Source organism: Mesocricetus auratus, unplaced genomic scaffold, assembly GCF_017639785.1.
Source record: "Mesocricetus auratus isolate SY011 unplaced genomic scaffold, BCM_Maur_2.0 Super-Scaffold_100009, whole genome shotgun sequence".
NCBI classification, from domain to species: Eukaryota; Metazoa; Chordata; class Mammalia; order Rodentia; family Cricetidae; genus Mesocricetus; species Mesocricetus auratus.
Genome location: NW_024429193.1, coordinates 75,301,525 through 75,315,420, shown reverse-complemented (window position 1 = coordinate 75,315,420; position 13,896 = coordinate 75,301,525). Strand labels below are relative to the sequence as shown.

The following is a 13,896-nucleotide window of genomic DNA, read 5'->3' as shown; positions in this document are numbered from 1 at the left end:
TCATAAGCTAAAAAAGGGTCACAAGTAGCAGCCAAATGCTAAGTATGTTCACATGACTGTATATTACAAGCAGCTTTTCACCCTGCCCCAGTATGACGCGGTGATCTCCTTCTCTGCCCTAAACACAATCTCTGAGACTGATGCATCAGGTTTTATGGTTTTATGTAAATATACACATAGGTCACTTTGATCAGTAGCAATTATCTTTGAGGGCATAATACTCTACACACAGTTGCACAACAGACTTTTCCGGTTCAATGACTTTTAGCACTAAAGGATGTGCTAAGAGCATACTAAGTGAACTTAAAGAGGAACAGAGACTGATCAGTACCTTAAAGGCAATCAGTGCTATATTGCTAACCCCACTCCTTATTTTCTGTCCTGCAGGTCCCTAGTCTGAAGGCCAGCCATGTTTGGGTGGCTCCTCTTCTTCCCGCAGTTTCCTCTCTGGACACAAGATGGCAGGAGCTCTTTGGTAGGAACACGGTTGTCATCTTCATCAAGTTGCAATAGGAAACAAAAGTAGGAAGGCCCCAAACAGCAGACTCCTGCTGTCAAAACCTCACTTCTGAGGCTGAGCAAACAGTGGAGACACCACACGATTGTTCCTGTGGGTTAACTGGCGGAGAGCAGAGACAATAGCGAACCAAGCAACACCAACCTACACGGGAGGAACACACAGAAGCCAGGGGGCAGAAAGGACTGGAAGCCCTTCCTCACGAGGCTGCATACAATTCGTGAAGCTGGAGCTGTGCTCACACTTAGAAAGGGCCCTGTGGCTCTGGCTAGCGCTAGTTGTGCCTTTGCCTTGGGTCACCAGACCACTCCGAAGGGTTGCTTATCAACAAGGTTTCCCTTGTAACAACCACACGTCCCTGCTCTAAAAGACAGGGAACCTGGCTGGTGCCAGCGAGTGCCCTAGGACTCATATCTGCCCCTGTAACATAACCACGAACAGGAAATTGTTTGGTAACGGGTTTAGAAAAGCATCCCCCCCCCAGAATACTTTTACTAACATTGCTTGGTGATGGGATAAGGACCCCCCTCCACTTTTTTTCTTTTATCAGTTTTTTACTTGCAATTTCCTTCCTTCCTGTTTAAATTCTGCACGTGCACCGGCAATCTCACAAAGAACAATTAAAGGCCACTCACCATATAATTCTAAAATATATCTAAAGAAAAATAGGTTTTCTGTCACATACATTTATTCAGAAGTTGTCATAGCAACATAATTTAGTGACATTTCAAGTAAAAACTAAAATGGGTAAAAGATGTTATTATCAAATATTGTCTGTGTTAGCAATTCAATGAGTAGAACGGGACGAATTGGGCTGAGAGTAGTAAGGACAGTAGCTTTGATAAGTTCCACATGTTTTTCCTGTCTATAAACGTTGTCTCCACTTGATTAACATGTGTCAACAATTGCAAACAATCGTAGCGTGCTTGTCAGGCAACAAGATACATGTGAACACACTTAACAGATTTAACTGCCCTGGACAACGGACTTCAAGACACACACTGTCATTAACTCCCCATCACAGGAGGCTTGCCACGCCCAGGGCTCAGGTCCAGGACCACATCACTCATCAGAGCATCCATGAAGTTTAAGCCCAGGCAGGTGTGGGCTGCTGCTGTTTCTCTTGCACAGCCACGTAGCACATATCAGGAGGGGATGGGGAGAGCCAGAGCCAGACATGACTTTTATGCTAAGGCTGCAGACACCACGGAAATGAAGTGTGCTTGCACAAGGGCTGTTTTCTTAAAGAATCAAATCAATACATTTGCTGTGTTCTTTTGTCTCCGGGAAATGCGCTAAAATAGGGTCAAATTCCGATTAAAATGAATTTAAGTAACGGTATTTTAGGGGCAAAGATAAAGCTGTGAAGCCCAGCAAGTGTACTCCCTTAAATTGAACCTGATAAACCAAAATATTTGTTTTTTTTTTATCAACTCTAGAATGTTCTCCAAATATGGAACCATGTGTACACTCATGTGTGCTTGTGAATGTATACATTATATCACACACACATATTGTAAGGGGTGGTGACTTGCTCTCTGGGGATGAATTTTATCGAGAATAATTATCAAAATATTTTGAGCTAAGAAGGGAAGGCAATGCTAGGAGCTGATGTTAAAATAAAAGTAAGTTTTGGCTGAAAGTGATGAATTGACCTTTTTAAACATTCAGTTAGCAACCGTGACATTTACTTTCTCTAGCAAAGGGACTCGATATCTTTGAACTTGAATGCCATAAGGTGAGTCTGAGTTCCTTCCTTCAACCAACAAAGTATTTATTTCTTCTCGTGTTCATTAACAAGCTATACATTTGGGTGATAACTTCCTCTGTACAAACGCCATCCTATTTTCCGGATTATAACACCAAGTAGACACTGATGGAACCAGCACCCCCAGACAGGATGATCCAATAACACAGCATGTCTGTGAGCCACCCAGCAAAGTTCTGCCTTCGTTAACAGCTCATGGAAGGGCTTTTCGCCGTCTCTCTTCATTCCCATGTTTGTGGGGTAAACAGTCATTTACCCATCATTCCCAGAGCGGCAGAGACAGTTTAGCAGTCCACAGTATTCGCCTGTGCGGGAGAGGCGTTCTCCTAGCCACTGCTGCCATCTGCTGGTCTTTCTGTGAACAGTTAGATTTTGGAAAAAGCCGTACACAGGGCCCCAGACAAGATGATACAGAAGGCCAGAAACAACAGTATGTAGTTTCGGAGACCCTGAGTAATAAGAAAAGAATGGATGCATTGAATAAGACTTAAATTTAAATTTACAATGTGTACATTTTAAAAAGGTTATCACGGACCTTTAGTGAACCATCTACTCTTGGCTGCCAGTACGCTGACTTGACTCTGCTCCTTTCTCATTGTCTCCTCTCCTCCCCTCCCCTCCCCCTTTCTCCTCCCCTCCCCATTATATCCACCGAGTGTCAGGTGTGCACGCCCTCAGCGCCTGCCCTGAGAGAAAGGCAAAGGACGTTACAGGCGAGGGCGTTTAACAAGCAATCACCAGGTGGTTTGTGCACGTGTTCCTGGATTCCGCATGGAGCTGGTTTGATGCAGAACTGAGCCTGAGGTGTCCTAGTCCAAGAAAGTGGGGGGGGCGGCGGCAAGTGGGCATTCCCAGAAAGAAGACTGTGCGTGCAAAGGCTGTTGTCGGTCAGAAGCACCGCTGTTTCCAGGCAGGTTCGGGGACAGGTAAGAGCATGAAGGTGCGGATGAATGGCCTGTGGAGAGTTCGGGAGCCTGTGGGCCTTACTATGCTTTGGGTCTTACTTTTCCGGGCAATGAGAAGGTATGAAAGGAACAGGAAGCTACAGGTGCTGAAAATATTAGACTTGCAAATTTGGAAAGCCTGCACTTTTTTGGAGGACGGGAAACATATTGGAGGGGGCAGAATGTATGTAAGGACGCTAGGAGACGACCTGGTCCTTGAGAAAGATGATGGAACACAGACAGGATGCAGGGGATGGCTTTAAAGAAACATGTGAGGAGTGAGAAGATGAGCTTGTCCTCCTATGTGGGGGGCGGGGCTAATGTTCAAGATGGAGGACGGGCAGGCTCATCCCAATGCAGCTTGGTGATCTTGTGGTAAGCAGAAATATGTCACTTCCACAAGATCTATCTTTAGGGGTACACATAGATAGATTTCAATGTCTCCTCCTGAGATTAAACCCTCAGACACCGATAAACAACCTCTTCCATCCTTGAGTATCTTTTCCTGGTCAATATCTGAGCTTCTTCAGCCGTTTTTCACATAGGATGGCTTCTAGCATCCAGTCTTGGCTGTCCCTTCTGAATGATGGCCAGTGGGTGTCCACCTCTCTGTACAGAGAGACTCAGTACACTCGAAGGCAAGACCCGAAGACTCTAGAGTAAAGCCAGAATAACGTCTCATGGATTTTAGATCCACAGTCCACCTTAGTGGACATAGTCACCTAGGCTGGGCTGGGAAGCCAGAGAGTCTCAGGGACCATCTTTTCACTGCCTCTCCAGTGCTGGGATTAGAAGTGTACACCACCACACCTGGACTTTTATTTTAGTATGGATTCTGGGATCGAACTCAGGTCTTCATGCTTCAAGTTAAGCACGTGGCTACTAGTTTCCCTCACCAAGTTTTAGATCACCTAATAGGGAAATCATAGAATGCTACTCTGGGTCCTTAGAAGGCATGATCATGTGATCCCAACATCCACAGTGTAGTATAACCAGAGGTCTCGAACCAGACCAACGACTCTTAGCAATGAACACGTCCAAGTAAAGATACATGAACAAAGGGGTTCCTGCAAGACTCGCTGTGTCACGCTGCAGCTCCCAAGATGAGATTTTTAATTTTTACCCCCTTTTATCCCTTTCGTCTCTTAAATTTTGTTTTATTTTTGGGGGCTGCAGGGGCAGAGGGCAGATGGGAAGGGGCAGGGAAATGAATGGGATCAAGATACACGATGTAAAAGACACAGAATAAAAAAGACAGCAAGAAAAGGGGTGGCAGTGACTTAATTGTAGTCGGGTCGTGGACACTCAGGGATTCTGAGAGGACCACGGGGGTGGGGGAGATAGGGATGTAGGGACCAAGCCTGCTTCACATCTGCAGGGAAAGTGCAGGTGACCTTCCTCTCATCATAATGCTGGTTATTGGGTGTGGCCAGGCATATGACCTAGAATTACTTAGGTGAGGGCACAAACTTAGAGGAAGATGGGAATTGGGATGCTGTGTCTCTGGAGAGCATCGGCTGACTTTTTGTTGGAGAGTGAGTTTGTGAAGGCTGGGCACTGCTCAGGGGTGCTCCTCAGAGCTGAGAGCTGCATTTCGGAGCACCTCCCCAGGAATGCCTGGCTAAGAGATCAACAGAGCATGCATGAAAACCTGTGGACCGCCGCAGTGGATCCCACAGGGGAGACCTGTTTGAGCTTGGAAAGATGCAAAGCGGGGGAAAGGGTTCCTTGTTTGCTGCCCCTTGGCCAAGTCTATTTTGAGGGAAGACTAGGAAGGAGTGCCCTAGCGGGGTCGCGCCATGCATCACAGACCCGCCGAAGAGGGCCAGTTTACAGTGAGACTGGCTCTCCTAAGCACACAGCAGGGCCCTCTGCAAAGGAAGTTTTCCTGGCCTCCCTTGCCGTCTTTTCCTGACACTTCCTTAGGGGTACTGACTGGGCTTCAGTTCTGACAACTCAGAGAGCAGAGGTAAGTTTGCGCAGCAAACCCAGACACAGCAGAAACACTACCCAGGACGGAGAGGTGCGGATCCTGCTAAGATAGCTGTGCTTCCAAACTCATAGCTCGTATCAAGACTAAGCACACTTGGGGATGGCTCAGTGGTGAAGAGGCCTTGCTGCTCTTCCAGGACCTGAGTTCAGTTTCCAGCACCAATGCGGGGCAGCTTACAACTGCCTTAACTCTAGCTCTAGGGTCTCCAGCACTCTCTTCTGGCCTCTGCAGACAACTGCATGCACGCTCGCATACACACACACACACACACACACACACACACACACACACACACACACGCGCGCGCGCATGCACACACACAGTGACATATGCACATAAATAATAAAAAAGTAAATAAAATCTGTTTCTAAAAAAGAGTAATGACCCTTAACATGTAATTCAAAGACCAACATTATGCATACTCTTTCTGCAATTTAATGAAGAATCAGGCCAGAGTATATTACTTTGTCTTTGATCAGAGCTTTCTAAGTTTGGTCTAGGCAAGGCAAGTTGTCTGGCTTTCTGGGAGTCTAAGCACTGAAGACTGCATCTAATTCTCTACTGGTGAAGTGCAGCACCCCAGAGCTGCCCGATGGGGTCAGCTTCTGTACACACACACTCCCACGTATGTGAGTCCCACACTAGCACTTCAGGTCTTCTAACATCTTCATCTTAGTTTTTAGAAACCTTCAACCTTAACCTAGCTACTGGGACTAGCTCAGAATAGGCACTCAGTAACTGTGTCTAGAGAATGGATACATTCAAAGGCTCTCCAGATGTACCTGGTGAATGAGAAAGGATGCTGTAAGTTGATGACCCTTCAGTTATTAGTGCTGTATGCCCAACTATTGGAGCTCTTTGCTAAGCCCCAGCAGAACGATGCCCTCAGTGGGTCTATTTCCCCATTGATCTAACAATCTACGCAAACTTCTCAGTTTCCTAGAGGAGAAGGACAGCTGGGGATGGCAATCATTTCTTTATCCTTACCTGTATTTCCTTGAAAATGAAGACACCCCACAGCGCAGCGATAAGTCCAGGGCCCTTAAATAAAAGAACTTTAATTTTATTAGATATTTTCATATAACCATGCCCTAGAAAAATGCAGTAAGCTACAGGCAATGTAAAATATGATCAGGTGAAAAATCAAGGCAATACCATTACATAAGATGTTTTTTTGTCTTCATGGTCATGACTGCTATTGTTTTAATGACACAATAACATTTTCTGTCTTTTCTTTCATGTGATAAGTTTATGATAAACTATTTTAGCCAGGCCTAGTGGTGCAAGAGTGTATTCCTGGATACTCAGGAAACTATGGCAGGAGATTGAAAATTGAAGGCCAGCCAGGGCTAAAGACTGAGTTCAAAGCCAGCCTGGCTAATTTAGAAAAACTGTCCTAAAAAAATTGAGTACAATTTGAAATGGGGAGGGGCTACAGCTCAGTGGTACAGTGCCTCCCTCATCTGTGGGCAATTCTGGGTTTAAAACTAAATAATAATAAAAAAACAAACAAATTCCCCCAACAGAAAACCAAAACCCTAAACAAACAACAAAAAATAAACAAATCTCCCTCTCTTTAAAATAAGCCAATAGCTTGCTTTTCTCCTGACTTACTTATTAAGCACATATAAAGGGATTGATAAAATAAAGTGTATACACACACCTTAAATTTTCTCACCATTAAGTACAAGATCCGATCTCCTAACTTCGGCAGGGGCATCTTTGCCTCATTAGACAATGTAAAGATGGTAATACTAGGTCCCCATGCAGACCAACTGACTTTGTCTAACACTAGACACACACGAACGGAAAATAAAACCGTGTAGGCAAGCACAGAAGTTACTGGAGGCAAGGACAAGAAAGAAAAAAAAGTACAGAGACTAGGAGACGAGAAGCAACAAGAGAAAAGCCTCTAATTGGAAAATGTGAAGCTGCTGAGATCTGTTCATGGTTTTCACCGGCAAGGAAAACTGTGGAGTTGACTTAGCTGTGATCTTGATGAAAAAGAAATATGAGACCAGAATTTTAATGACTCCTCTTCAAGCCCTGCAGGGACTCTGGAAGAGCTTCAATAAACAATCCCACAGTGTTCTCTCTCCCAGGACTACTCCAACAGTCTACAGGGCTGGCCCAACCAAGTTTGCTGCCCCTGTTTCTAGTGTGTGCGGGAAGCAGTAAAAACAACAACAACAACAATAACAAAAACCCTTTGCTCTGTGAAGTCAGCATCAAAGGGGCCAGAGAAATAGGTCAAAGGAACTGCCTTACATCAGTAATGTAAAGTGCGCATCCTCAGAGTCCAAATCAAACGCACAGCCCACACCTTGAAGGGGCGGGAGGAAACAGACGGGGAATGACAGACAGTCAATGCCAACGTCTCACTAGTTACTCGGGAATCTATCTTTATCCTCTTCATTCTGAAGATGCATTTCCCTCCAGAAAAATCGAGGACCACAGGTGCTACGGGCCTCCCTCGCTTCCCACCTGGTGATTTTCCGACGGTCCCTTTAGCCATGTTCTGAACATTGCTGTGAGGACAAATAGTTTTAGGAGGCCATACCGTGCTACAGTAATGTACACCCCAGGCCAAGGTGAGACAAAGAGAAAGAGCGTTGCCCAGCAAGTGCAGCTTCTTGGTGCGTTTCAACGGCGTGTTTCCTGGTGTAGAATAAATCACATCACAGCTAAACCAGGCTTTGAAAGAGAAGGCAGGTTTGGTGCTGTGTTGAGGAGCCAACCTAAAGTGCTGAGCATGATACTTGGTACAAAGGCACTCAATAAAATGTAGGTAATTAGACCAGGGGACCAGCTGGTCCGGCAGGACCAGGTAAAACAGGCCCTGCATCCAGGCCTGCATTCCAGTGCCTGGGGATTCCCTGGAAACTGCCACAGAGCTTCCCATCCAGGCAGGAGCCATGCACCCCAGATCCCAAGTCTTCTCTTCCACCAAAGGGGTCAGAGGACCAGGTGGGAGGCTAAGCACCCCAGATTCCTGGTCTTCTTCTCCACCCACAGGACCAGAACTAGGATGAGGAATAGAAGGACTACCAGAGTATTGGACTTGCTAGCACCCACCAAAAGGGAACTCTGGTCCCCTAACCACCAGACCAGTAAGGGGCTCTTTCTGCACCCACTAGAAGAAGAGATAGGAAAGAGACAATACAAAAACACACTCAGCAACAGAAAAACAAATATGACACCACCAGATTCTAGAGACTCCACACCAGTAAGATTCCAACATTCCAATGCAAATGAAGCAGAAGAGAATGACCTTAAAAACAACTTCATGAAAATGATAGAGGCCCTAAAAGAGGATATAGGAAAATCCCTCAAAGAAATGGAAGAAAAAAAAACAAACCAAAAAATGCAAGAAATGGAAGAAAAAGCAACCCCCAAAAAAGCAAGAAATGGAAGAAAGAACAAACCAAAAAATTCATAAAATTCAACAAATGGACGAAAAGATAAACTGAAAATTGCAAGAAACAATTCAAACAGTGCAAGGGTTGAAAACTGAAATAGACACAATAAAAAAAAATCACAATCTGAAGAAAGGCTGGAAATAGAAAAGCTGGGCAAACAGTCAGGTACTAAAGATGCAAGCATTACCAACAGAATACAAGAGATGGAAGTGAGAATCTCAGGTGTTGAAGATACACTAGGAGAAATGGATTCATCAACCAAAGAAAATCTTAAGTCCAACAAATCCCTAACACAAAACATCCAGGAAATATGGGACACCATGAAAAGACCAAACCTAAGAATAATAGGTATAGAAGAAGGTGAAGAAAACCACCTCAAAGGGGCAGAAAACATATTCAACAAAATCATAGGAGAAAACTTTCCCAGACTAAAGAAAGACATGCCAATGAAGGTACAAGAAGCTTACAGAACACCAAACAGAGTGGACCAAAAAAAAAAAAAAAAAAAGTCCCCTTGTCACATAATATCAAGACCCTAAATACACAGAATAAAGAAAGAATATTAAGAGCAGCTAAGGAAAAAGCCCAAGTAACATATAAAGGCAAACCTATCAGAATTACACCTGACTTCTCCATGGAAACTCTCAAAGCTAGAAGGTCCTGGATAGATATTCTACCAACACTAAGAGACCACGGATGTCAACCCAGACTACTATACCTGGCAAAGCTCTCAGTCACTATAGATGGAGAAAACAAGATATTCCATGACAAAACTAGATTCAAGCAATACCCACTAACCCAGCCCTACAGAAAGTTCTGGAACAAAAACTCCAACCCAAGGAAGTTAACTACAACCAGAAAAAGATAGGCATTAGATAATCCCACTTTACCAACAGCCAAAAGAAGCGGTGGAATTCCACACATAATTCCACCACCCACAACCATTCCAAATCAAAGAAGAATGAGCAATCAATGGTCATTAATATCCCTCAATATTAATGGCCTTAACTCACCCATAAAAAGATACAGGCTAACAGAATGGATTCAAAGACAAAATCCATCCTTCTGCTGCATACAAGAAACACACCTCACCCTCAAAGACAGACATTACCTGAGAGTTAAAGGTTGGGAAAAGATTTTCCAATCAAATGGACCCAAGAAAAAAACAGGGGTAGCAATCCTAATATCTAACAAATTAGACTTTAAAATAAAATCAATCAAAAGAGATGAAGGAGGTCATTACATACTCATCACAGGTGAAATCCACCAAGATGAAGTGTCTATCCTGAACATATATGACCCAAATGCAAAGGCATCCATGTTCATAAAAGAAACATTATTAAAACTTAAATCACATATAAAGCCCCACACACTTATAGTGGGAGACTTCAACACCCCACTCATACCACTAGACAGGAATACCAGACAGAAACTCAACAAAGAAGCAAAGGGTCTAATAGAAGCTATGACCCAATTGGGACTAACAGACATCTATAGAACATTACATCCACATAAAAAAGAATATACCTTCTTCTCACCACCACATGGAACCTTCTCAAAAATCAACCACATACTTGGCAACATATCAAACCTCAGCAGGTACAAAAAAATTGGAATAACTCCATGCATCTTTTTTTTCAAGGTTATTATTTGGTGGCATTTTAATATATGACATTAAAATAACAGCAATGAATTGAACCAACCTAAAACTAATGAACAAATTGATGTAACAGAACACCAAATACACAAAAAGGCTCAAAAAAGATATTATTTGAAAAGTTGATGCATTTTAAAAATCTTTTTAGACAATAAACTAACGTAGAAAGGATAAAGAGACTGAGAAAAGACAAGGAGATTTCACACACCTGTAAAAGTCTTCTGAAATAGTTATTTTAAAAAATAATGAAGTTTAAATTTATCGTAAGTGCTGTTATAACACAAAAACAATCTGAAAAAATTGATGTCTAAATTTGACTAAGTCAAATTTGGTTATCTTGGTCCCTTCATCTCCCACCGTAGGAAGCAGAAAATGAAACCATGCATGCTAAACCAATCTCCCTAATTGCCTTGCTCACCATTGCCTGCCATTTGGACAGGAGTCTTGCTAAGTAGCATCCAAGAGCCAAATAAGATATGACACTGAGCATAATGCAGCTTTGTGACTTCACTCGTGTCAGTGTGACCTGAAGGACAAGAGTTTATTCTGTAAACTCTGAAGGTGCAAAAAGTGCCAGGAAATATGGAAATATTCACAAACTTTCACAAGTGTCAGGGCTGGAGCTGCTGCTTAGTTCACAGTTTTATTACCTAGAAGAGAAAAGTACCGAACTTGAGCCCATCAATACACCTATAACTAGGGATTTCACACATAACTCCATGCATCTTATCAGACCACCATGCGTTAAAATTAGAATTCAACAACACAAATTGCAGAAACCATAAAAACTCATGGAAATTGAATAATGCATACCTGCACCATTCCTGGGTCAAAGAAGAAATAAAAAAAGAAATTAAAGACTTCCTATAATTCAATGAGAATGAAGACACAACATACCCAAACCTATGGGACACTTGGAAAGCAGTGCTATGGGAGAAGTTCATAGCACTAAGTGCCCACATGAAGAAACGGGAGAATAGTTATACTAGAGAATTAACAGCACAGTTGAAAGCTCTAGAACACAAAGATGCAAACTCCCCCAGGAGGAGTAGACACCAGTAGAAACTAGGAAAACAATACAAAGAATCAATGCAACGAAGAGTTCGTTCTTTGAGAAAATCAACAAGATAGATAAACCTTTGTCCAAACTTACCAAACAGCAGAGTGTGAACATGCAAATTAACAAAATCAGAAATGAAAAGGGGGACATAACAACGGACTCTGAGGAAATTCAGAGAATCATCAGGTCATACTTTGAAAATCTGTACTCCACAAAATTCAAAAATTTACAAAGAACTCAAGAAGCAAGTCTCCAAAACACCAAAGGATCCAATTAAAAAGTGGGCTACAGAACTAGAGAATTACAATAGAGGAGTCTAAAATGGCTGAGAGGCACTTGAGAAAGTGCTCAACATTCTTAGCCATCTGGGAAATGCAAATCAAAACAACCCTGAGATACCATCTCACTCCTATCAGAATGGCTAAAATAAAAAACACCAACGACAATTTTTGTGGGAGAGGATGAGGAAAATGGGAACACTCCTCCACTGCTGGTGGGAGTGCCAACTTGTACAGCCACTTTGGAAATCAGTATGGAGATTTCTCAGAAAAATGGGAATAATCCTACCACAAGACCCAGCAACTCCACTCTTAGGCATGTATCCAAAGATGCCCATTCATACAACAAGGATGTCTGTTCCACTATGTTCATAGCAGCATTGTTTGTAATAGCTAGAACTTGGAAGCAACCTAGATGCCCCTCAACCGAAGAGTGGATAGAGAAAATGTGGTACATTTACACAATGGAGTACTATTCAGCAGAAAAAAAAAACCAATGGAATCCTGAAATTTGCAGGCAAATGGATGGCACTAGAAGGAACCATCCTGAGTGAGGTAATCCAGTCACAAGAAGAGAAACATGGCATATACTCTCTCATATATGGATTTTAGACATAGATCTGGGGAGTGCCAGCCTACAATCCCATGGCCAGAGAGTTTGGGAAACAGAACCTTCATTAAGTGGCTGATGGAAGAAGAGGCAGACTCCCACGGCTAAGCACTGAGCTGAACTCAAGAAATCCAGTAACAGAGAGGGAGTACTGATGACCAAAGGATTAAGACTGGGCTGGTTTAACCCCAGAAACAGCTGACCTGACAAGGGTTAGCTCTTAAATCCCAGACTGTTGCCTGGGAATCCAGCATGGGACTGATCAAGACCCCCTGAATGTGGGTGTCAGTGAGGTGGCCTAGGTAATCTATTGAGGCTTGGGCAGTAGATCAGTACTCATCCCAGGTATACACACGGACTTTGGACTCCCGTCCAACAATGGGAGATGCACTCTCACCCTGAACTCTTGGGGGAGGGTCTAGGCCCTGCCCTGGATGAAATGACAGACTATGGACACCCCCATGGAGGGCCTCACCCTCTCTGGGGAAATGAGGGGATATTGGGGGGGTTGGTGGGAGGGCACGGGAGGAGGGGAGGGAAACGGAGAGGGACCTGGAACTGACTTGTGAAGCATCCTTGTTTCTAATTTAAATTAAAAAATTATGTATATATTTATGTATATATAGGCAATTAAGCAGTAGAAACAGTAAGACATATGCATTTACCAAATTTTGGGTATTTTTAAAGCAAATTAACAAAGCAATTGACTGGTTATTGTTTTAAACACTGAAAAGTTATGAAATAGCTGCAGTAAATTAACAGAATAAATTATTTGACAGTGAAAAAATGTAGGTAATTACAGTGATGGTAAGGAAACCAAGCCTTGTGGATGAGTTGATTTGGTTTTAGAATTGCTGGGGAAGAAAGGGAACAGAGAGAGGGGAAATCCTGAGCAGGGATATGTGGGTCTTGCTTCTCCCTCTCCGTTTGCCTTTTACAAGACTTTGGATCTAACAAAAGAATTTGAGACTAGCACAGTTAGACCTTTTCTTTTTGGGCCAACACACAGTTTCACTTTAAATGAGGAAAATAATTTAGATTATTTTAATTTCGCTGTGTATAGGTGTTATCTGATCAATTCAGAACCATCAATAGCACACTGTATGAGCCAGGCTTTGTGACATATGATCGTGTGACTTCTAGCATTTTGGAGGCTGAAGCAGGAGGATTTCACAGTTGAGGCCAGCCTGGCTTACAAAGACACTGTTTCAAAAATAAACACCCAAAATATAATTTCAAACCCACAGCTCATATCAAGCCTTTATGAAATCTGTTTTAGACTATTCAGTTTTTAAGGTTTTTAGTTTTGTACATGTATGCTACTAAAATGATTTAGAAAAAAAAAGTGTTTCTGATGATTACTCAGGGAATCAGGAGAAAACTGGTCAGAAGCTCGTAAAAGCGGGGTGACTCAACAGCTAAGAGCCCCGCTGCTCTTGCAGAACACCTGAGTTCTGTTCCCAGCGCCCGTGTGGCATGGCTGGCCAGCTGTCTGTAATGCCAGCTCCAGGGGCTCAGGTCCACACAGCACACAGGAGTACACATAATTAAAACAGCAATAATATCTTAAGGAAAACACCTGTGTTTATATACCACCATGGACAGGAGACTGTGCGAGGTGATAAGGGGGCACCCACAGGAGTGGGTGTG

The 13,896-nt window shown here is 43.1% G+C and overlaps 1 protein-coding gene across 9 annotated transcripts in view; it reads right to left on the bottom strand.

Annotated features, from left to right (window-relative positions):
* Positions 1–13,896, bottom strand: part of Tmem144 (transmembrane protein 144) — a 48,189-nt gene that overhangs the window by 2,497 nt on the left and 31,796 nt on the right. For 3 of the 9 annotated variants that reach the window (XM_040752615.1, XM_040752613.1, XM_040752614.1), the window contains exons 11-12: positions 6,210–6,277; positions 2,275–2,734 (exon numbers count right to left, since the gene is read on the bottom strand). In XM_040752615.1, coding sequence (XP_040608549.1) covers positions 2,545–2,734; positions 6,210–6,277 — 258 coding nt within the window. In that variant the 3' untranslated portion in view covers positions 2,275–2,544. Of the gene's footprint in view, positions 1–2,274; positions 2,735–6,209; positions 6,278–13,896 lie in introns of those variants that run through there. The other 6 variants (XR_005879513.1, XM_040752617.1, XM_005076144.4 and 3 more) reach the window with 5 other exon arrangements.